The 25,108-nt window shown below is 34.9% G+C and overlaps 4 protein-coding genes across 7 annotated transcripts; 1 reads left to right on the forward strand and 3 right to left on the reverse strand.

Annotated features, from left to right (window-relative positions):
- Positions 1–2,021: 2,021 nt before the first annotated feature.
- Positions 2,022–5,271, reverse strand: LOC140827800 (putative F-box protein PP2-B12; the record flags this gene model as incomplete). The annotated part of the gene is made up of 3 exons (XM_073190645.1): positions 2,022–2,639; positions 3,904–4,022; positions 5,044–5,271. Coding segments are annotated over 3 exons (819 nt in total), but the record flags the coding sequence as incomplete, so codon positions are not given.
- A 1,684-nt stretch (positions 5,272–6,955) lies between these two features.
- On the reverse strand, positions 6,956–17,142 carry LOC140827801 (glutathione reductase, chloroplastic). 4 transcript variants are annotated; one of them, XM_073190646.1, is made up of 17 exons: positions 16,928–17,142; positions 16,131–16,281; positions 15,721–15,785; positions 15,108–15,177; positions 14,597–14,668; positions 13,729–13,932; positions 13,376–13,449; positions 13,207–13,290; positions 12,852–12,939; positions 12,069–12,150; positions 10,758–10,834; positions 10,260–10,367; positions 10,054–10,118; positions 9,652–9,765; positions 8,925–9,024; positions 8,218–8,271; positions 6,956–7,298 (listed from the first exon to the last, which is right to left on the reverse strand). In XM_073190646.1, exons 2-17 carry the CDS (start codon positions 16,269–16,271, stop codon positions 7,206–7,208), a joined length of 1,491 nt encoding a protein of 496 aa, XP_073046747.1. In that variant the 5' UTR covers positions 16,272–16,281; positions 16,928–17,142; the 3' UTR covers positions 6,956–7,205. The 4 variants fall into 4 exon arrangements, with proteins under 4 accessions (XP_073046747.1, XP_073046748.1, XP_073046751.1 ...); XM_073190647.1 differs by having other exon boundaries at positions 16,979–17,134; XM_073190650.1 differs by having other exon boundaries at positions 17,026–17,105.
- A 1,945-nt stretch (positions 17,143–19,087) lies between these two features.
- Positions 19,088–20,631, reverse strand: LOC140828536 (cytochrome P450 89A2-like). The gene has a single exon (XM_073191469.1). The coding sequence runs from the start codon at positions 20,629–20,631 to the stop codon at positions 19,105–19,107; it is 1,527 nt and encodes a 508-aa protein (XP_073047570.1). The 3' UTR covers positions 19,088–19,104.
- A 2,846-nt stretch (positions 20,632–23,477) lies between these two features.
- Positions 23,478–24,719, forward strand: LOC140827430 (uncharacterized). Its single transcript, XM_073190098.1, has one exon. It carries the CDS (start codon positions 23,478–23,480, stop codon positions 24,717–24,719), a length of 1,242 nt encoding a protein of 413 aa, XP_073046199.1.
- Positions 24,720–25,108: the final 389 nt, after the last annotated feature.

Below are 25,108 nucleotides of genomic sequence, written 5' to 3' on the forward strand. Positions count from 1 at the left end.
TTGTAAAAAAAAAGTAAAAAAATTATTAAGAGGTTAAATTAAATATCATGAGTTATATTTTACTATCAATATTACTATTTCATTTATTTTAACATTGTTTTTATGAGTTAGTCACAGTGATTTTAAATTGATAATTATTTGTCTTTAGTATGCTTCGCTTATGTAGATTATGATTTATACATTGATAAAATCTATAATTTGGTTGATTTTTAAGTTATTATGCTTTATACGTAGTGTTTAAATATATAATTTTTTAAAAGAATTTGTTTCACTTCATTTAGTTCTATCTATTATGTTCTATACATTTTGTTATATAACATAAAATCAACTGCTTGAATTTTAATTTAGAAAACAATTTTGAAAATAAGTTATATAAGTTCTTATAAATCGTCTAATATGATAAGAAATTAAGCCCAAATAAATAACAAATGATTCAAATTGTTTTTTAAAAAATCAATTTTTTTAATTTTTATAATATAATTGATATTACGTGCAACGCACGTGCATCATGCTAGTCTTAAAAAAGAAGACCACATATGTAAGTGAGGATGAACCGCCTCAACGAAATACTTATGAAGCCAAGATGTGTTTTATGACAAAATTGGACAAAACTGGAAAAATCAAAATGAAATTATAGGGCAGTTATCGTGTATATATTGTTTTCTGGTTTTAAATAAACCACCACAAAGTTCAAGATATTATGTTCACTTCGTGACCTAGTAAATCTGACAGTACTCTGGTAAGGAATGTTCAAAGCAAAAAGCTACTTATTCCATGCAATAATATTTCCATCTAATCTCTCTTTCGACATCACGTACATTCTTGTATTAATCTCATTAATGTGAGGATTGTTAATTAATATAATTTAGGCAAAGAAATCTCGAACGAAAAACCATAAATGAAACATGAAAGCGTTGGAGCACCCAAAAGGGGACGCTGGCCTGGAAATTTCCAGGCCTTAGGACAAGGTGCCAGGGAGCCCAAAAGGGACGCCCTAGCTTTCCATCTACACAGGAAAGACGCTGAGACTCCCATTTTAGGCGGCTCAGCGTTGCAGGTGCGGTATGGGCTTCTTACCAGACGAAAAAGAAATTCCCAATTTTCGAGTCAAACCCTAACCCTAAGCCCATTAAATTTCTGATTTCCTCTCTGCCATCTCATCTGGCCATTTAACCAGCCCTGCCGTTAACCGTCACCCATGGACGGATGACCATTACCAACTACTCCTTGCACACACACAGCGCCATGCAACTTGCTAGAAATTGGAAATCATCCGCACATAAGCAACGATCAAATTTTCCCAGATTCAGGCCATATGATGATTATTCACGGTCGGGTCCTAATATGTCATCGTGATGGGGATATCTGGGCGACCGTTTCCATTCCATAGCCACTCCCCGATCGGCTAGAAATAGAGCGAACGATGCAGAAAATCGAGTATAACAAAGGTTTGATTTTGTGGCCAATTTGAGGACCTAATGTTCTGACCAGCGGTGGTTTACGATCATCCCGAAGTGGGCTTTCGGTAGGTGGTCCAATTGCCGGATTTGGGTTTCGAACGATGGCCGGTGATGTTGATTTAAAAATTAGGGTTTTTGTTTGCACAAAATAGCGAAATAAAATTTTCAAATTATTTTCTCAATCGTAACAAGACAGAGATAAAAATGGCTCTAATACCAAATGTAACAAATTCATTCATGTTTAAACTTAATAACATCATACTGAATGTGGAAAAATAGATCGAATGTTATATTCAGCTATTGAATATGAAGAATGCTAGGAACACCTCATTTGAATTTTTTCAAGTTGTTGGAGAATCTTCTAAATACTTCAAATCTCAAAATTGCTGGTTTTATGTAACATTTGGTGTGTATGTTTAGAGATCTCAAAAACTACTATTTATAGAAAGCTTGTACCATCATCGATTAAGTTTAAATTTAAATTGTGCCTTAACAAGATGAGATATTTTGAATTTCAAAATATTATAACATTATCAAAATAATCAAAATATGATCAAGATAATTTATCAAGTTGTACTTTTACACATCTAAATCTTTACAAATCTACTACCAGTAGATGACATAAAATTTGTGCATAATTAAATCTTATAATTATGTGCCACTAAATAGAATAAGATTTTATAACTTGATAAATCTTTTTCAACAGATTATGCCATCACGATTTTTGATAGGCATTGTTTGGAAACAATTGGATTGTCACTATATCTAAACGATGGTCGGAACTCCACGCCTCCAACAATAAGGCCGCTTTTCAAAAAGTTCCAACTCTTCTCGAACAGCCGAGCCTCCACCTCCCCGTTTTCGCCTTGACCAATGTAAAATCTTCCGATTTCTACCTCCATCCACCCGTCATCTCTCTTGACCACGGTCGAGCCTCTCCGGTTCTCCTCTGGGTCAAAGTGCACGATACAGGCTCGTTTTTCAGCATCTTTTTCGGTCTCGTCGTTAATGAACCGGACCATTGCCTTGGCTGATTCAAGACCCTTCAGTTTTTTGGCTAGTTTGAATATTAGATGGGCTTCATACGTTCTCCTTTGGGGAAATACTTGTGATCGGATCTTGCAGCGGATATCCAGCCACCATACTGCTTGAAGCTCTGCCACCTCTAAGAATCTGTCACTACTTGGGGGGGGAATAAGCAAAATTAGATGTTGGAACAAGAATTTTTTAAATGAACAACTTAGTATGTTTTGAAAATATACAAAACATAAGTTTTAGGAAATTCATGCATTTATAAATTGGAATACTTTTACATGGAATGAAATTTTACTCAAATAACCACACCACGATAATTTCCTTCATCAACTTTCAAATAAATTTTGTCCAAAGTGGATAACCATAGAATCTCTTCATCCTATGACGAAATATCTTGACATTTATTTTATGTCCAAATTTGTTCATCAGTAATCCTAATTCTTATCAGTTAGAATATAAAATATTGTTTAGGACACAACTCATGTGAAATCAAGCTTTTGTAACAAGCAGCTTCAGGGGTCAAATGTATAAAGTCTTCCCGCTAAATCCTGGGACGAGGTCTCGGGTTTGGGACGAGGTCTAGGCATTCAAGGCATGCATTTTGTGCTTTCTAGTTTACATGTGTGGGATGCATAATTATAAATAAATGGTTCAACTACCTCAAATGAGCTCGAAAATTTGGGAATAGCAGTTTCAATATCAGAGCACAGGGTCAAAGGTTCAAAACTCCTGGTTTGCAGGACACATGCATTTCTTTAAGTTGTTCATTGATGCCTTTTTGCCTAATACCCAACTAACTTGCATAGGTACGTTATGGATATTGTTTTCGGGCATACATTCCCCGATCTCCGGTATAAACATCTAGATATGAGTTAAACCAATAACTTCCTGTTTGAACCACATCCAACAATCTTGAACTTTTGGCACAGCCAGTTTCAGCAATTCAGAATCATTGAACAAAGAGGGATTGATTTTTCTATCAAAAGTTCTTGCTGAATCTTAGCTTTCCACCCCCCCTCTCCCTACATCCCTATCTCATGAATCCAATATTTGAGTCTATGGACAACCTTTAGAATTCTTCCAAAATATCTCCCAAAGAAAATATTGAATTGAATCGTTAAACAAACAGGATTGTCCTTGTTTCTGTTTATGCTAGGTTCGAACAAATTATTATACCGTGCTTCTGTCTAAGGATTAGTCTCACACTTTCACAAATTTTACAAACCAGAATTCTTATGCTATGTTAAGAGAAATGGATCTCTTATGATCATAATTTCCATTCCTGATATTAATTCTGAATGTACTTCTTAGTGGGAATTAAGTTTCTTTAAATCATTTCAACTTTTAAAAAAATTCTATTCCAAGAAAAAGTGAAAACACAAATCCAACATAAGATATCAACTAGAACCTGGAATCAGTTTGAGTTGTCCATTTCCAAGATTGAGAATCTTCAACTGATGAAATTTCAAGTCCTCTAGCTCCAACCACATAACAACTCTTTCCAGTTCTTGGGTCCACAAAGACTCTCTGTTTCAAAGCTCGATAAATTTGCACTTGCATTAGTCATAATATACGACGGGGAACCTAGAAAACCAAGGGAGAGGGGCGAGACGATCCAAAATGTAACCTGACAAAAACTTGTGTGAGACGGTCTCACGGGTCGTATTTGTGAGACAGATCTCTTATTTGGATCACCCATAAAAAAATAAAAACATTATTTTTTATTGTGATTATGATCCGTGAGACTCCACGAGACTCACTTAACGTAACTGCATGCAAAACATAGCCCGACCCACCCCACCTACTCGAAAAAGCTTTTTTAAAAATAGATATAAATTTTTTAATATACAACTATTCAAACATTATTATTTTATTATTTAGCAAAATAATTAAATAAACATTCAAAACATAATAAATATTTTAATTCAATAAAATTATAACAAAATATTGTATAAATATATAATAATTATGTTTTGTGAATTTAATATTTAAATTTAATTTTAGAAATTGTATAAACTATTAACTACTTATAAAAAAATAATTATTTAACACATGTAAATATTTTATAAAATAAATATTATACGATAAAAATTAATTAGATCAATAATAATAAGAAAAAATTTTTAAACATATCAAAATAATTTTCAATAAATTATTTCAAAAATTAATATTTGCTGAGACATTCTAAATTATAAATAAATTTATAAATTTAAAACTAAGCTTGTAGAAAATTTAAAATTTGCTTAATATAAAAAAAATAACAATTTTTTAAAAATCAATAATTTAAAAATAAATATTATACATTGAAAATTTACGATATCAATAAAATAATTTAAACATATAGTGTAACTATATTTCTTAATTTTATAAAAAAAAGTAAAAAAAAAAAATTTACCCGAATGAAACCCAACCTAACTAACTTTTTCAAGCTTTATTTTAGGTCCAATCTGAGTTCCTAACTTTAATTTGATTTGTTTTGGATAAACTCTTGTCAGATTATCCAGAGTCGAGTTCGTTTTTGACACCCTGACCCGGAAAAAGGACTTACCAGAGACTCTGATCTCGCCACTGTTTCGTGATCATTCGGGTGAACAGCGGGGAACTCGAATGTCTGGGTTAAAGAAAATGACCCGTTAACGATGGGAGAATTGTAGGCAGAACTAGCCCGGAAACTGGAAGACGCGAACTGATATAGCTGACGGACTCCATTGAAGGCCTCATAGCAATTATCCTGTTCTCCTCGTCGCGCATCACTGCTCGCACCAATCTCTCCCAGTTATCGTAGTTTCGAGACATGATTAATTCTCAGCTCAGCAAATGGGCCTCTAGATTCTTGAAGTCTCACGTTGATTTCAGCAAAAAAAATTGGAGATTGTACGAGTGTTAGAAGATCTGCTTTTGGAAGACGAAATCAAGTTTGGAAGCGCGAGTGAATATGTTGAACTTAAGTAGAAAATTCAGGGAATTGGGGGAAAGAGAGGTAGTCGACAAAGCAACTACGTGTGGCTTTTGATTTATTAAATTTCTCTGTCATTATGTTAATTGAATTTTTAAAATATTATTCTTGAATTTTTATTGTATATTATATTTTATTTTTATTTGATAAAATAATTTTTTTTAGTTAAATTAGGATGGGAAAAATAAGAAACATAGATTAGATAACGACAAAAACTTGTGTGAGACGGTCTCACGGGTCGTATTGTGAGACGAATCTTTTATTTGGGTCATCCATGAAAAAAATATTATGTTTTATGCTAAGAGTATTATTTTTTATTGTGAATATGGGTAAGGTTGGACCGTCTAATATATTAGGATCCGTGAAACGGTCCCACATAAACTCACTCTAATCTTGATAGTAAAGATATACCTCAGGTGTCGGTGATAAAACATAGATTATTTTTATTTTGATTGGATAATAATATTGATTATTTTAGTATTTAATTATTTCAATAGATTATTATGCATTCAAAGCAATTTTGTAGGGGATATAATTGAGTAATTCATAAGAGATAAAATTTCATTGTCTTTTATGCTAAAGTTTTTTAATAATATGGGGGTTGACCGTCCACAGATTGAGATCCGTGCTTATTTACTATCTTTGACAATAATGCATGGGATTATTATCAAATCCCCAATCATATTTTCTTCATAATCACTTGGTATTACTATAAAAAAAAAACAAAATTGTTTTGGTACTATTTCATACAAAATGTGGTACACTTCATGTGGAAATGTGGTACACTTCATGTGGAAATGTGGTACTAAAAAAGTACCTAGGGACTGAAACAAAGAAAAAAGGCGGCTGGGGACTGAAGCCAAATTTCCCGAATAATTGAGTTGCAGTTGCTGTCAAATATAATATCCTATTTTTTTATAACTAAAATTAATTTAGAATGTATAATCAATGATAAAACAAAAAACTTACTACTTCATCTGATAAAAATAAAGTTTAAGCTCAACTCGAAAAAGAAATCGATATACTCAAACTCAGTCAAAACTGAGGTTGAGTCGCTTTAATCGAACTACTTTTGAGCTATTCATGATTAACTTGGTTTGCATACAGTCTATCTAAAATAAAATTTGAAGTGTATTAAAATTCTCAGTGAAAATTAATTAACATGTATTAGTTGATTGTAATGAGTGTTTTTTGGAAATTAAGAAATATCATATCACTTGGGAATAAATGCAATTATAAGATGCAATGTGATACTCAGACAGTATAAATATGCACATAATATTGGATATTTTACTTAAAATAATCAGTCAAGAAAGAAGAGCATAGTTCAGGCTTTTTTTTTATATCTTAAACCAATCATCGACTTTGACTCCAACTTTAGAACAAAGACTATCAAAGTGGATCCTGATTCGAATTGTTTAAATTCTGGTTTTAGAAAGTTGGTTCCTGTTTTGGTTCAGACACACTCAAGTACTAAACATAAACACTAATTCGAAGCCAGAACTATATAAAAGCAATCCTTGAAGTCTGTGTTTCTAAAATGTAAGTTATCAAACCACCTGCGGTTTGCCATATTGCGTGGCTATCATGTTTCTGTGTAAGTTCTCTATAAGAACATGAAGCTAAAAAAAAAATCACAATCAATGTTTCACAATTCGAATCAAATGCCTCTTCTGTATGTTTTGGTCGATCTCCGGTGATAGATTCGTGCCCGAAAACAGCGTTCGCTTTGTTAACTCATAATATGTTCAAGTCTAGAGGTTGTTTTTCGGTTTACCAGCAGATACCCGTCTGGTCACAGATCGCATGGTGACGAATTCTTCTGCAGCAGATGGATGTATGCCAACCTGAACGAAAACGACAAGTTACTGACGTGTGGCTAATGGAGAGATTTGTCAAAGAATCCATAACAAAATTATCAAATCATCAGAAGTATGTATTCATTTCAAAACTGCATGGGACAACTATGGATAAATCAACCAAATCACCGCATTTCCATTGTTGTGTAACATTGTTATCGTCACCAGATCACATCATTACATTCGTGGTACAGTGTGACACCAAGTCACCGACAACAATTGTTGTTCTCATAAACCTCCCAGTCCCTCGATGCTTCTTGCCTAACCTTGCACCGGGAGTTCGCTATGTGTCACAATTCGAAAACTGTACTACATATACCAACTAGAATAATTCCTACTCACACCCATTTAGTAAAATTGTAGTGGGCCGCATCACCCTTATTCTAGAAGGATTTGGAAACAGGGACATGTGAGAAAGGGGGAATAAAGTGCAGAGGGGAAAAGGTTATGGCATTGGGTCAATTTTCATTTTTCAGCGAGTTTACTAGCTGTACTAGGGAGAGGAGAGATTGTTCTCTTGTACAAAGTAAAAACTCGGGGAACATATTCATATAATGCCATTATATTCCAGTATATTGCTTGAATCTTCTGTTCTTCATTACTGTTAGCATTGTAGCTATTCTGTGGTTGAAACAAAAATCAGTACTTCTCTGTCGAGCAATGGAATGGTTACTTGAACTATTTGAACTTGAAAACTACAAATATTGGACATCCTAAAGTATCGGATAAAGCTCGTGCTTGTACTATAAAGGTTCATAGTAATTATTTATGCAAGGAAAATAAACATAAAAGCAACGGTATTCTATTAATTTTTCACTGTGAGATGCTGATTCTTGTTGGCTCTTGAACAGAACTAAATGGAAAGATAAGCAGAAAAAAAATCTCCTATAAAGTTGGTTAAACTTACAGTACTATCAAATTGCTCTTTGGTAGCTCCACATTTGATTGCAATGGCAATTCCCTGCAACGAAACACCAAAAAGTTAACAGTAATTCAGACACATACAATACGATGGGATCAACATTGAGTTCCAATGGTGAGAATAAAGTTGGAAACATTGAACACTGTCCATCATTTTCCCTAATATATGGCGGTGATTGAAAAGAAAATTTGGACTAGATGTCAATAATTTCTTGCGCAAGTTAAAGACAATCGAAAAAAGCAGAGGGAAAAAGGAACCAAATTAAATTGATGTCAAAGATGATGAAGCTGACAGTAGCTAGCTTCGGGCTAACTGGGATGAAGAAATATATGGTTGATACAGAAAAGGGAAAGCTTCCCACGTTTTCATGTCTTACCTCAGGTTTAACATGACAGTGAACATAAACCACGTAACTTAAATGAAACTTTATCTGCACTTGTTTCGAGAAATAAAAGAACCGAAGTCTCTCATTCACAGCAAATTTACTCGACGATACATACAAAAGCACGAAAAAGATCACGAAATATATTATTGGCAAAAATTTTTTTTAAAAAAGGAGATTTCAACTTTCAATCTTAAACATGATTTGGTGACGGTAAATTAATCAAGAGCACGCAGTGGAAAACAAACTCCAATTGGATATCACATATTTATCATGATGATCTATAAATAGGATTCAGCCAAATTAAAACCTGCATGATTTCAGGTGCATCCGGGCCACACATGGATGCTCCAAGAACTTTATCAGTCTCAGCATCCACAATAAGTTTCATAATCGTCTTCTCTTGCCGTCTACACGATGGAAGAGCCGGATATCATTTTTATAACTATGACACTATTATAAAATGCATTCCAAATCCAAGAGAACTGAATGATGTAAACTCATTAGTTTCTGAAGTGTAAACAAAACATAAAATTTTCACCACCAAGCATCAATAAATCATCGGATACATTATGTGCTCCTAGATGAAAATAAGGCAGCTATTTCATAGTTACGATTTAGATCAATTCAACTGTTAAAACTAAACAATATAATTGAATCAGATTTTACATTATTAAGATTATAATGTATTTCTAATAATAATTTATCGAAATTCAGTCACAGAACAGATATTCTATCTTATTTATTAACGAAACTTCCAAATGAATAGGTGATGATTGTATTCTAATCTATGACATATTAATGGAAGCTATTATATCGTGGATGCAGGTTCTCATAGCTGAATCATGTAAATCCGGAGTCATTTTGGCATTTCTTTCATTATATTTATACAGCTTAAAAATTACATTACCAACAAGATGAATTAGCGGGACCATTCAGGAGACAAGTTACCTTTGTCGAGTATCAAAATAATTTTTAACACATTTTATAAAAAATAATCTTTTTTAACACAAAAAACCAACGCCAAAAAGACATACCCAGACACGGTGTTCTTCATTGGGTTAAATGTTGATGTGAAAACCAAAACATCACCATTTGCTTGCTCTATTGCCTGCTCCTCACTTAGACCAACAACGGATAGAGGTGGTATGCTGTGAAGAAACACAAAATACAAGTTTGAACATCATACAATTGATCGTTAACCAAATACACAAGCACAATGTACTATCCACGATGTTTCATGCAACAATCGGTAAGGCAACAGTAAACTGCATTGGAATGGATGCAACTTATGGTATCATTATCACATCTTCATAGGTAAAATCAGATATAGATGAGTCACGACAAAATTTAATACAAAATCTCATGCACCCGAAAAAGATGAAGAAAGGATAAAAACATAAAGAATGAAATATGTGGCCAGGGAAAGATGGTAGTACCAGAACACAGCACAAGGAACATTGTCATGATCAGGTTTAGTAGGCTGTCCACCAAAAACAGTTTTCTGGAAGGAACAGTTGAAAAAGAATAATTAAATATTACATCTAACGAGAGTAAATGAATCAATGAACTATAAATCACGCCTATCCAAGCTTATTTGGTGAAAAAATCAGAGAAAAGCATTAAAAGTTTAGGAAAAGCATACAGCAAAACAGGTTCCTTCCATTAAGGCAACAGGGGTGAGGTTCATTCTGTTCGTAACATCACCAATGGCCCATATGCTAGGTAGGTTGGTACGAGAGTATTCATCAACCTGGGATATGAAAGGGTAAGTAAAACTTTGAACACCTCAAATAAATACACGTATGTATTGTGCAATCAACAATATCAAAATATCAAGCAAAAGGAAATACTGAATAAATGTAGTAGGGGGGAAAACATGAAAAGCCTTTCCATAAACACTGCATGGACTCAACTTAGCCATTCACTGAGTTCATGGACTGATGGAGCATATAAAAGACATGCATACAATGACTTTCAGTACCACTCATACTAATACAATTCAGACCTATCATGATCCATGCTTTCAAAATAAGATATTTGAGTTTTAAACATTTCATCACTCAGAAGTTCACTAACTGTTTACCCTTTTATAAGAAACCATGAAAAGAATATGGAAAAAATTTGATAGATCCCAACCAACCTTAACGGCTCCTGTCTTTTTGTCGAGCTCAACACCAACGGATTCCAGGTTTAGCCTCTTTGTATTAGGGGCCCTTCCTGTAATTAATGAGAAAACTATCATCATCAACCTCTCATCAAGAGACATAGGTGAAGGAAAATATGTAGACATGTCCAAAAGTTCAACAAATCAAGAGAACAATACATGGAGGGATATTTAAGAAATAAAAGAATCACTACACAGAGACAAAAGTAGTTGCTCAATATGTTTTTGGTCAACCAGATAATATTTTATTATTTATTACACGTGTTGTAAATTGGGAAAGACCAATTTTTAAAATTAATTTCTATAAAATATTAGTGATAATTATAGCACACAATACTGAAGTATCACATTGAAAAAATAAATTATCAGTAGTAAAAGTAACGAATAGTTAAAGGCTTTAATGGAAGAACACAGATATAGATAGATAAATGTCGATATTCTAAATAACAAATTAAATGCATAATTCTTTTATCAAGGGCAGGGAGGTGTATGTAATATTTAAATATAGTTGAGTTTTTTTTATTAATATGACAAACTTTGGGGGAGACATATAATTAACCCTATATAACATGAGTTATAAAAAGTCGATAGATATATTTAACTATATAGTGCAATTAATTACATGGTGTTTACTGCGTAGGTTGAGTGTGGATTGAGCAATCAATTATATCTTTCCGATCACACCGATCAGTACTATAAAACACATCAAAAGATTAAATATTAATATACTAAAAAATTTACTATCCCATACCATCCTTGGATTGAGCGGTATTTAAGAAAATGAAAAAAAATCAAATCGACAAAAACTAGACATATTAAGATATTAATTATTAATACCACATAAAGAGACTATATATATAGTAGAGATATTGACAGATAGATAAATGAACATGTGTCACAGATCTCAGAATGACTACAAAAACTTGCTTTTAACTTTTGGAAATAACAAATATGCTAACTATGTTTGCGAAATTCATGTGTCAAAAGCATAAAAAACTGAACTACGTGATCAATCAGGGAAAAAAATACAATCTAAAAAATAAAGCATATTGCATCTGCAACTTATATTATGGACGTGTAGTCAAGTTTATTCTAAATCAAATTGAGTAAATTAAGGATAACTATTGAACTTTTGTGCATGATTCCATAGAAGAGAGAACATTGTTCCTAAACTACCGGAAAATTCATCTTTAGCATGAAGCATAACAATAAAAATAGATATTCTGGTTCAAATTAAAGAGAATATATCACATCTAGTCTTATTCAGTGGCACTTGCAAAAAATTACCAGTGGCAAGGAGTACCACATCTGCAATCAACTCTTCACCATGGTCAGTGCGGACTTTTATTCCATTTTCTGTCTTCACCAGCTGCATCACCAAATCAAAGTGGCAAATGTTTAAAGAAAATGAGTGTGCTGTGATGCCAAACAGAACAGAAGGAACCAAAAAATGGAGCATGAAAATAGCAATACAATAGTTTCTTTTTTCATCTGCCTTCTATACCATAGTTGTCAAGGGCGCAAGGCGCACCGAGGCGCACAAGGGCTCTGGAGCCTGAGGCGCAAGGCGAGGCGCGCCCCTTACCGAAGCAAGGGGCACATTTTTAATTTTTTTAAAAATATATTTAGCTTATAATAATATATTAAAATATGAAATAATTAAGTCACAATGTCACACAAAACAACAAATAATTAATAAGTTCATAACAATAAGTAACACAATTAAAATTCTTCAATCATCCTGAGAAGTTACGTTTGGGTTCGTTTGAGCTTTTACATTTTAAGTTACTATTAAAAAAAAACTGAGAAGTTGCATTTTCAAAATACAACTTTTCTGTTACTGAATTTTTTTAAAAAAAAAAGCAACTCAGGCGCGCCTTCCAAGGCGAGCCCAGGCGCGCGCCTGGGCGAGCCTTTGTGAATCGTTGCGCCTGGGACGGCCCCAGGCGCAACGCCCACGCCTGGTGGTGAGGCGAGAGGCGCTCGCCTTTGACAACTATGTTCTATACATGAAAAAATATACATATATCTATATATATTTATGGTATAGAAACATGTTTAAGGGAGAACCTCAGTTACAGATGTCCTGGGATGCAAGTTCACACCCCTGCCTTCAAGATTTCTTGCAACCACTGCTCGCATCTCATCATCAAAACCTCTGAGAAAAGTTTATAGAGGGATCACATGAGACTTAATGAGTCCATTAAAATGTCCAGGGACCACATGCTATTGTTTTCCATATCAACAATTTGTAGTGTACAAAATCTATGCATATAAATACTAACCACATAAATGTCTTAATCTATTTAGATAGCCACCATATAAATGTCTTAATCTATGTACATAGCCATGAATATAGTCAAAATCTCAGAGGCTCCTCCGACAAGAGGAACCTAGAAAATTAAAAGGTGAAAGAGTTTATAACCTTAACGGAAGCTCTTTTCTGAAACATAAATCAACGACTGCGCCCATTCCTCGCCAGATTGAAGCAAACTCCACAGCAATGTACCTATTTTAAATAGAAGTACAAGTCACTTGAAATCCTAATCATCCAAAATGGATTAACAATACAAAGCACGAAAAGAAAAGGATACCCTCCCCCATAAACAATTGCTCTTTTAGGGAACTCTTCCAAGCTTAATGCCTCGTCGGAAGTTATTGCCAGTTCCTAAACGTGCCACATATATTCATATAAGACACATAGTTTGAAGGAGAAAATCAAATAAATTCAATAATATAACCAAGAGAAAATTACCCAAAAATTGAAATTTGGACTAAAGACAAATTGTATACTATACATTGTACGATTGCCAGGTATATTTATCTACTAAAAAATTTTATATGCAGGTAAGTCGTGATGCAGGGCCAAAGAACTTGTGTATATTAAAAATGAAACTGAGATATATGTAATAGTTCAACTTTACAAAATGCACACATAGTCACATACCTGTCCCGGAATGCCGGGACGTTGAGCACGACTTCCAGTGGCAATCAAAATGTGTTTTGCTGAATAACTTATTTTGGTGCCATCCAATTGGATCACTTCAACTTCATTCGGACCAACAACTTTTCCCTCTCCTTCAAATAATTTGACTCCAGCATTTGCAAGTAACCGCTTATAGACTCCATTTAATCTGACTATTTCCTCTGTCTGCATATTAGAAATTAAAGGAGATAAAACAATTTCAAATATAAAAATTATACTAGTAAATGTATCATCAGGCAAGCCATCAATTTAAATAGTTCTAGCAAAAGCAGCTGATCAATCAATCAATTAAAATAACATGTACAATAAAGGTGTATATTCTCCATTTCCATAAACTTAGTAAGTAGGAAAAAATGGTGGAGCATTTACTTGACAAACAAAACAAACAACTGAAAAAACATTATTACAATAGATTCAACTCAACAATAATTGGTATCAAAATATCCGGAGTTCAACATGACACAAAATCTGGGTGGGTATTGCTGAATCATGATTACAAGATCTGATCACTCCTACTAAATGAAATAATGCTTAAGAGGATCCACAATTTTATTTACCCAAAGGATCAAACTAGGAAATCAGAATATCAAGTGATCACGATGAGCTTCAATAGAATTTAATAATAAAAAATTGACAGATGTCAATTTCTGATTAAAAAAGAACACTATCTGGCACTTCGTCTTTTGTTAGTCACTAGATTAAAAAACTAGATTATCAGCACAATATCCATATGCTGTAGAATCATATTAAAAAATGGTTGCATGAGGGGGAGCTAGTGAGTTTGAAGTACAATCGACCTAATGAATATGAAAGAACAATGTGAAATAACCTTTTTATGCAAAAGTTTCTTCCAGTTGAAATCAATTCTCTCGTTTACTTCCCACCCATAATTCCTTGCATCCTGCAAAACAATGGAACTCAAATACTCAATCAAATTACGTCGAATAGTCCAACTAATTTGTCTACCAGAAACCAATTGGTTTCTCAAAACTAGAGTTCTTTATTCGAGTTCATGGCCATGTTAAAAAATACCAATGATTTTTTACATTATATATGTCATGAAGTTGCTGAAAAGAAGGTTAAAGGGCTTAAAAATTGATCTAATAATGACTAAATACATGATTGTTTTACAATATTATGGAAACTTCCCCTTCTTTATGAGATAAAATCATATTTTCTTAAATTTCAAAAAAAAAAATAGAGAAATACTTATTTTTAAGTCATCATTCAAGTCTCATTTGTTTGTATCAAACATTTTGATGTATGAGCACAAAGAAAAATAGAAAGAAGTTCACAGCCACCAGTTATCATATATTCCCATAATTAAGTCACATTCTTACCTCCAGTTCAGGCCCAAAGGAAGCACCATAGACCAAAATCTTTTTAGGAACGCAACCACGGATTACACACCTGAAACATGAATAGCATTATTTTCTCAGCTTCAATTTAATCTGTTTATTCCATAATTGTCGTCAAGTGGGAAACCTTATATCAGCATCACTACCGAAACAAAAACTTCATAAACAATTCATAAATTTCGACAATGAAAGCAATATCACCAAGATGATCTTAACCATGTTGGTACTTGCAAAGATCTATCTTGGGAAAGCTTGTTTGCTTATACCAATACCACCAATGGCGATCCATTGCGACAAATATGAAAATTTCTTCCATGATGTTGTATGAAAGATGATGTGAATATTACAGAAAGATAATGAGAGACTGGTCTTAAATGTTCCAACTGTGACAATCATAGAGCATCCCAGGGCTTAAGGCAAAAGGGTTGAGATATATCATCAAACATAGTTTCGAGGAACTACGAAGGGAAAATGTAGGAAAATAAACTACACTTAATATAGACAAATTTAGAATGAAAAATGTGAAGTGAATAAAGTATGATGTAAAGGAGATGCAGTGCTCATGACCTAATGTTGCTAAAAATTCCAGACTTACGTTCCACCAACTCCTCCAACTTCTTCAGAGCTGATAGGATGGAATGGAAGCTCGCATATCCCAACCTGATGACACAAAATTTCTTCAATCAAATTTTATAGCAAGAACATCGAAGACAACCAAAAGCATGATTACTATTTACTACTCAATGAAAATAGACCTAACTCTCAAATTTACTACTTATGATCTATATAAAAACAACTTATGCAGTCATGCTATATGGTGCAAAAGCAAAAATACTCAAAAGGATTAGCTAGTAGATCTTTTCAACTTAATTATTTCAACGGATGCACTAATTAGGTATTTGTAGTTTCAGATACTTCAACAGTACAATAATGAACAAGATTGTAGATCTATAAAACGTTACTAAAGGTATAAAAACTCAGAGCGACATTAGTCGATTGTTATACCTTAGCCCCATTTTGAGCCGAAAATCGTGAAGCACGGACGCCACCACTTCCTGCCCCAATCACAAACAAATCAAAATCATAATGAATCTCCTGTTCACTGGTCTTATCCAGCTCCCCATCAATAAGCATCTTCCTTGCCATTATAAGAATACTGTACACAAACACACAAATAAGTAATGTCGGAAAACTTAAGATGCTGTAAAACATAAGAATCTAATCACAAATTTGTTCCTCCAAAATAAATTAAAATAAAATCGATGACATCTCTATCCTACGAATAATTGATTACTTAACTCTAAATTAAATAAGAAAAGATGCAAGTTTCAGTACACTTCAAAAACCATAATAAAAATATATTATTCAAAGGTTGTCAATCACGAATTAATTTTGGCAAAGCACATTTACTTAAAGATCACCAAATTGAAAAAAATTCACAACTTTGTGCAAAGAACAAACAACAGAAGGCTAAAAACGGATTACTCCACTCAAATATCTCTTTCTTTTTCATAAGTTTTATTCATTTCTTCCATTCTTTCTGGGAATTTTTTTGCAAAGAAATTATGAAAAGAATCAAGCTTGATTTGATATTTTTTCCCGGTAAATCATAGCATAGCCCATCCCCTTAAAGATCCACAAATAGAGAGAAAAATCATAAGTTCATACTGAAAAATGGCTAAAAAGTATTACTCGACTCAGATATCTCTGTATTTTTCTCTAATGTTACTCCTAGAAGAAAAGAAATCATGGAAGGAAATGAAGAAAAGAATCAGCACATGTAACAGTTCAATAAAGGGTACCTAGATTGAAAATTAACTTTAAGAAATTTCAAGATCCAGCAGAGAACATACGAATTAAAAATGAAGTATTAGAAGTTTCAAGATGGGATTTTGATGACTTTTCTCTTCTACGACTGAATACGTGTAGGGTTCGAATAAAATGCGAACGCTGATGGAAAACGAAGGCCAAAGGACGTATTCGATTTCTCAAGGTAAAATGGGTTTGATTTTGTCGACAATCACTCCCCCCCTTCTGATGTAATCTTCAATTTTGTTTTCTTAGTATATTTACGTTTCCCACTGACATTCTTTTTTTATATTTACAATAGAAATATTAAATAACCATTTCTTGAATAATCATATAAGAAATAAAAGCAAAAAAAGCAAAAAAAGTCGCGACTCATTTATCATGTTTCTTCGACTCGACTCGACTCGACTCGACTCATATAGATAATATATCCAAATCATTGAGAATTTGACATGTGTCAAAATTTATTATATTAATTAACATATATGTCAACTTCTAAATGATTTGAGTCATTACTCATATAACTAGGATCGAACAAATCTGTATGTCAAATCAGACATTGAAATCAGCCATAAAAGTAAAAGAATGTTTTGAATAATATAATATAACTAGGATCGAACAAATCTGTATGTCAAATCAAACATTGAAATCAGCCATAAAAGTAAAAGAATGTTTTGAATAATATAAAATATATATAATTATTGTATATTTTTATCAAATAAAAGTTTCAAAATTTGGGACCAAATTTTTTATTTTTTTAATTATGTAATTTAATAAATATAATTTTTTATTATTTAAATAAAAAATTATGATATTATTACTATTATTCTAAAAAAAGTATCTAAAATTTAGTGCATCAGGTTTGAAAATTATATTTAAAAAATTATGAAATAAATATTATATTTTATATGATTCAAACAAATATGTAATAATAGTAATAATGTTATAAATTTTTTTTATTCAAATTATACAAATATAACATATTTACCAAATTACAGACTAAAATAATTTAAAACTTAATGGTCGAGATTTAAAACCTATATTTAAGTTAAATAATGTAGTGTATATATTTTATTATTATTAATTTATTTTATATAACTAGTTATTTTTATCAAAAATATTAATTGAACAAAATATAGGATAATTATATTTTTATATTATTGAAATAAGACAAATGGGTATTTAAGTAAAATACTTCGAAATATAATTAATTGGTTCTATTTTTTATATCTAACAATAGAGATGGAGATACAGTTGAAATAATTTGAAATGTCAACATTTTTCACTAATTTTCAGATTTTAACAACATTAAATGGAAATGATTTTACTAAATATTAATCAAAATTTAAACATTATACCATTCTATTCATTTTATATAATTTTTTTTTCCCATTTTGTAAAACATAATCTATTTTCAGGATGACAAAGAGTTTGATATTTCGCACGGGCACTCTATAAAGTTGTTTTTGGCATTTTGCCCCCACATTTTTCAGTTCTTGAGAATGACCTCTCACCTAGAATTTCATCCATAAGAACATAAAATTTACACTTTAATAAATTCTGCACCACCAGGCTAACTTTCGTCAAATTTTTTATTTAAAAATAACAAAGTTGTTGGGTGCAATAATTGTCGTTGCTTGGTGGAGCGATCGAACCGTGGATCACCACCAACTATAGCTTTTGGTAAAGCGACAGGCGCTCGGTCCTACAATTGATATCAGAGCCAATGTCACGGATGCGATTCTCATTGATTCCAAGGAATGCAATTATTTGGTGAGAAATTGTTTGGTGCAATAATTGTCCCTACTTAGTAGAGCGATCGAACCGTGATGCTTTAGATGTTATGCAGTTTAAAAGATTTTAGTTGCACCATTACCACCAGCTATAGCTTTTGGTAAAACAGCAAGCGCTCGATCCTACAAACGTTGAGTTTATTTCAAATATATTTGAAGATTTCATTTTCTTTAAAAAAAATATTGATTAAAGTCATTTTCTTTATAGTTTGTCGAAACGTTTTGCCGATTTAGATATTGAAACTCACAAATGAGAAAAAATTTGTCTAATCGTCTGTTTATTATGTTTTTCCCCAAATTAATGGTTTTAAAATTATATTTAAAATAACATTAGAAGGATACAAGTTTTTAATCCTCCAGCTTCCTTCTGATTTTCATCAATGGATTCGGATTCTGGGAGAAATTCGAGCACGCAGCGGATTCTTCATGACAGTGGTGAATTCTTGCTTCTCAGTAAGATCTACATGGTCTCCTTCCTCCGGAATCCACTCGAAAATCCAAATCAAATTGGCTACAAAATATTCCAAATGCAGGAGTGCCAATGTAAGGCCCGGACATATCCTCCTTCCGGCACCAAATGGCATCATTTTGATCTCTCTGTTCCCTGTTATATCGAAAGCCTCTCCCGAACTTGTCGCCAAGAATCTCTCCGGCTTGAATTCCATTGGATCCTTCCACACCTTGGGGTCCCAACCCAAATCCGCCACCATAAAATTCACCGTGGCGTTACAGGGGATCATGTAACCGTCCAATTCGACGTCCTGTGTCACCTTGTGGGGTAAAACGAAATGACCAGGTGGGTGTCGCCGCAAGCCTTCTAATACTATTGCTTTCAGGTATAGCATTTTCTGCAAGTCCTGTTCCTCAATCAATTGAAGCTGACTGCTTTTCGACGATCCCACGACTCCGGTTATCTCGTCGTAAAGCTTGGCTTGGATGTGGGGGTATTTGACAAGATTAGCCATTATCCATTGCAGTGCTGTGGATGTGGTATCCGTGCCTGCAGCGAGGAATTCGCTGCAAAGCCGCATAATTTCTGGTTCATCTAGTTTCCTGTTTTCTTCGGGAAGAATCAGGTTTACCAGAGTGTCTACATATGCTAATACTGCTGCGCCGTCTTCTTGGTGTTCGGAGATTCTTTTCAGGCGGGACCTGATGAGAGGAAGCAACACGTTTTCCTGTTCTTTCCGTAACTGAATGAGTTCTTTCCAGCGTTTGCGGAAAATGATTTTACCCAATGCAGGCCAGAAGTTGAGCACGTTGAATCGGGGGAATCCCAGAAGCAACCCACGTTGCACCGATTCGATTCCCTTGATTTGCTTCTCCTGGAGCTTTTCGCCGAAGCACATGTTCACGAGCAGGCAGAACATGGCGTACTGGAAATGATCCATTACCCTCACAGAGATTTCCGATTTCGACGCATCGAGGAGGCGGTTGACCAGCATTGAAAGAACCCAACGGCGGGAGCTGGAGTACGACTTGAACCGAGCGGGATGGAGGATCTCCTGTGCGAGATTACGGCGGAGGAGGCGCCACGTGGGGCCGTACGCGGCGGAGCTAATCTCTTTCAGGGTTCTATTAGAAATCTTGCTTGTGAACAGGGGAGCAGGCCTGTCGGAGAACACGCCGCCGTGCTGAATCAGCGCACGGTGGGCTAAAGAGTGACTGGCGATGAATACTAGCTTTCGACGGCCGATCCTTAACATCATGAGGGGGCCATATCGAGTTCTGAGGCGGCGGAGGATGAATTCCAACTCCGAGACAGGGCGGCGGAGCCATATCAAATCGCCGACCAGAGGCAGAATTGGCGGTCCCGGCGGCAAATTTTTCTTGAAGAGCTTGAAAATGGAGCTCACGAGCGCTGAGACACACAGAGAAACGATAATGAAGAACCAGGTTTCCATAGCAATTGCTACTCGTCGGTACAAAGTCCAATAATATTCGTTTATATATTTTCACTCTTTGGAATTTTTAAATTATGATATATAAATATTAAAACTATTTAATGCTTTTTAATAAATTACATTAAATTATTTTTGTAAAAATATTTAAAATAATCGATAAATTAAACTAACACAAAATTTTAAAATCTAATCTTAATAAATGTGGTATTAAAAAGAAAATTGGTGAAATTTTTTGAGGTAGTCTTGTGACTATAATTATCCACTTAATCTATTCTAGGATCAATAGAATATCACTTTGCTCTACTGTACACATCACATAATTTGTTAAAACGATTTCAAAATATTATGTTAATTGGACAATATGTTAATAATAATGTTAAAAGATTTCAAAATATTATGTTAATTGGACAATATGTTAATAATAAAGTCTAAGTATAATAATAAAATCATATTATTATAATATACTTAAACATAAAATCTATTTTTATGATACTACTGAAAAAATATTATGACTGCTATATATAGGAAGAAATATTAAAATTATACCTGTAAAACCCGAGATTCTGTACAATCGGGATCATATCAGATTATTATCAAATTTCGAAATTGTATGAGATAAAAGATTAAATTTTTGAACATATCACGGATAGATCACGATTTGAGATAAAAGATTTAAGCCAGATTTCATCGCGATATCACTCGATCTCGATAGCAGCCAACCCCTATAAATAGGAGGGCCCTGTATTCGAAAATCACACCTCACAATTCCCTCAAAATTTCGAGAAATCTCCCCCTAGTCCCCTTAGGAGTTTTCGAGTATAGCGAAGCACTGCCGCCGTCCAGCCAGAGAAGTAGGAATTTCGAAAATTCCTGTGCAAGCAATCTTAGCGATTAACGTTTCTTTTTCGTCAAGAATTCAAGGTAAGTGGGCTGTTTTAAATTTCGGTTTATGCATATTAAAATTTTCGGTTTTTGTTTAAAAATGCGGTCGAGTACCGTCGTTTTGTCTATACGTTTTTATGAAAGTTGGTACATTTTTGTTTGACACTGTGAGGATTCTCTGAAAATGGGTGGAATTCCAACATATGGCCCTTAACAGTGGGATAGAACTGTTTTACGGCCTCGCCCCCTTAGAGGATCAAAACTTAGGGACTGATATCAGTAAACCATGAAAGGTGAAAAATTTCAGTGTCGCAGTGCTATTATGTTATGGAATTTACGTTACGATTATGAAAATCATGTTGTACGTTTATGATATGTTTCGAAAATGTTATAAAACTTTTATGTTGTGTTCAAAGTCCCCCATTTACTGAGTATTCCCAAAATACTCACCCCCTTACTCTCCCCTCCCAGATAAGTCCGAAGAGTAGGTTGAGGACGAAGAGACGGATCAATTTTGGGGTTGGTGATTTGCCAGATAATTAATAGGCTTTATTTCGAATTTCTGATTTAAAGAATTGTAAGACGCTTCCGCATTATTTACTATTTCGTTGGATTTCGTTATTGCAAAGACAATGTTATTTCATTGAAATTATGATATATAAACTGGTTCGGTTTATACTGTGCTACGAAAGGCTTGTTGTTTCGATTGTGTGATTGTTAAACAACGCCGGTGTCGACTAACCCCGGTCTCGGGGCGTGACATTTAAGTGGTATCAGAGCCGTCAGGTTCATAATCCGAGTGGGAAAAGTCGAGTTTCAAAAAAAAAAAATTATATATCGATTTTCGAAAAAAAAAAAAAAAAAAATTTCGGGAAATTTCCGGCCAAACAGGCCCTTAGCGCGCGCCGCCGCGTTTCTGCCGATTCCGGCCGCTTCCGGTACCCTTTATATGATTGGAGACCAGTTCCAGAATCGTCTTGAAGAGACGAACTAAAGCCCTCAAACAATTTCAGATTTCGCGTTCCGATGCAACGTGTATTTTCCGGCGAATAGCGCCCGCGCACGCCGCCGATTCCGTAACCGATTCCGGCCGCCGCCGGTAATAGTCTTTCGATAGGCGACCAGTTCCAGAACCGCCTCGATGAGATGAACAAAAGCCCTTGAACAATTTTATATTTCGTGTTCTTGTGAAACCGGAATTTCAGATCTACAAAATTTGCCTATGAACCCTAAACGCCGAAATTATTTTTGTCCAATCACTCTACCAATACTACTTCTATTTTAAATTAATTTTACCCAAACGATACGCAACCCATGGGTAACGTTTAATATTAATCAATTTTGGGATCAGAACAACCGATCGTAAACGCCCAAATTTGAGTTAGTTAGCGAGTTGCGCGACTTCTCCGGCGAAATTAGGTGCCTTCCCGACCGATTCTGGCCGTGCCGTCACCTGTTCCGAGACCTCGACCTCTTCGCCGACGTACGCCTGTACTCCGACCATATCCCGGCGAGTCAACCCGGCGAGTCAACTCGGCCGAGTCAACGAGTCAAACCGCCAGCTTTTGTCCTTCGATTTTTTCGTAGGAAACTCCGAATTCGGTTCTGTCAACTGATCTGAAATCCTCTCGACATACTCTTCGACTCCATATGTCCATTTCAAAACTTTCCATTTTGGAAATTTTTGAAAAACTTTTAATTTTCAGTACCTTACTCTATCCTGATATTTTATTCTGTCATATTTATGATATTTTGAGCGTTTTCTTTTTCATTTTACTTTTTCGTTTGTTGCTATTTTATTCAGTACGACTTTTATTTCCTTTAGATTGGTCATATTTTTTCTTCTTTTAGAAATCAATAAAAATTTGTTTTATTTGGCTAATTGATTTCTAGTTATTTCAGCACAATCTATTGTATGAACTTTACTCGTACAACAAATTCTTAGAACTTGCAATCTGTAGGAAATGGCCGGCAGACCCCCGAGGCAGAACCGCAACCCGCGTTATGCTAATACCAACCGTGAAGACAGACAGGAGAACGAGCAAGGGAATGGACCCCCGCCTGCAGTCAACTTAAGCCGAGCTGATCTTATGGCAATAGCCACTATTGTGGCGACAACACTGCAAGGATTGGGAAACCAGAACGCCAATCAGCCGCCACCACCTCCACCACCTAATGGAATCAAGTTCCACTATGAATCACTCCGCAAGAACAGATGTCCAACCTTCAGTGGAGCTGCTGACCCTGAAGTGAGCCAGAGCTGGCTAAAAAGTGTAGAGACTCAACATCGCCTATTGGAAGTTCCCCAGGCACTGAAAGTGGATGTGACGGTGCCGTTCCTGGAAGATAAAGCAGGAAAATGGTGGGAAGCAATCTCGCCAGCCATGACAGCTGCAGGACCAATCACTTGGCAGCGATTTCAAGAAGCCTTTCTGAAACAGTATTATCAAGCCGAGGTCAGACTGCAGAAACTGAGTGAGTTTGAAAACCTCACTCAAACTCCGGATATGTCGGTTGTGGAATACACCTCCCAGTTCAATGCCCTTGGATCTTATGCTCCGGCAATCATGGCAGACGAAGTTTTGAAATTGCACCGCTTCAAGAAGGGGTTGAACAGCAGGATCCAATCAGCTCTAGCAGTCTACCAGCCTGCGAATTTTTCAGACCTGATGGGCGCAGCGATCCGAGCTGAAACGGACATCCAGCGCAGGGAGAAGGAATTTAAAAACAAAAGGCCTATGAGTAGTCAATCTCCGCTCGACGGTCAGACTTTCAAGAAGCCTAACCAGTCCGGTGGACCGTCTAGAGAGCCTTCGCCTAACTCAAGTTACCAAGATATTAAGCCTTGCCCAACCTGTCACTTACGACACCTGGGAGAATGCCGAAGAAATAGTGGAGTATGCTTCGGATGTGGGAAAGCGGGACACCGAATTGCCGAATGTCCTACTGCCGCCAACCAGGCAGCCAGGCCCAACAAGGGAACTGGACGAAATACAGGAGCTAACCCCAACAAACCAAAGGAAGGCAAGCCTAACGCTAGGGTCTTCGCTATGACTCAAGAAGAGGCTGACGACGCCAATGAAATCATTTCAGGTACCATCCTAATTCAAAAAGTGCCTGATTATGCGTTACTTGATTGTGGTGCTACGCATTCCTTAGTATCTAAGAGATTTGCTAAGAAACTAAGACTTAAGCCGAATCACTAGCTGAACCTTTCGAATAACCACACCGAAAGAGAAGCCATGTGTGAGCTAGAAGAAAGGATGAGAAACCAATACCCGTACCTCTTCATAAACCAAGTCAATCCAAGTTTCGAGGACGAAACTTCCCATAAGGAGGGAGGGATGTAAAACCCGAGATTCTGTACAATCGGGATCATATCAGATTATTATCAAATTTCGAAATTGTATGGGATAAAAGATTTAATTTTTGAACATATCACGGATAGATCACGATTTGAGATAAAAGATTTAAGCCAGATTTCATCGCGATATCACTCGATCTCGATAGCAGCCAACCCCTATAAATAGGAGGGCCCTGTATTCGAAAATCACACCTCACAATTCCCTCAAAATTTCGAGAAATCTCCCCCTAG

The sequence above is a fragment of the Primulina eburnea genome, chromosome 3 (genome assembly GCF_022965805.1).
Source record: "Primulina eburnea isolate SZY01 chromosome 3, ASM2296580v1, whole genome shotgun sequence".
NCBI lineage: Eukaryota > Viridiplantae > Streptophyta > Magnoliopsida > Lamiales > Gesneriaceae > Primulina > Primulina eburnea.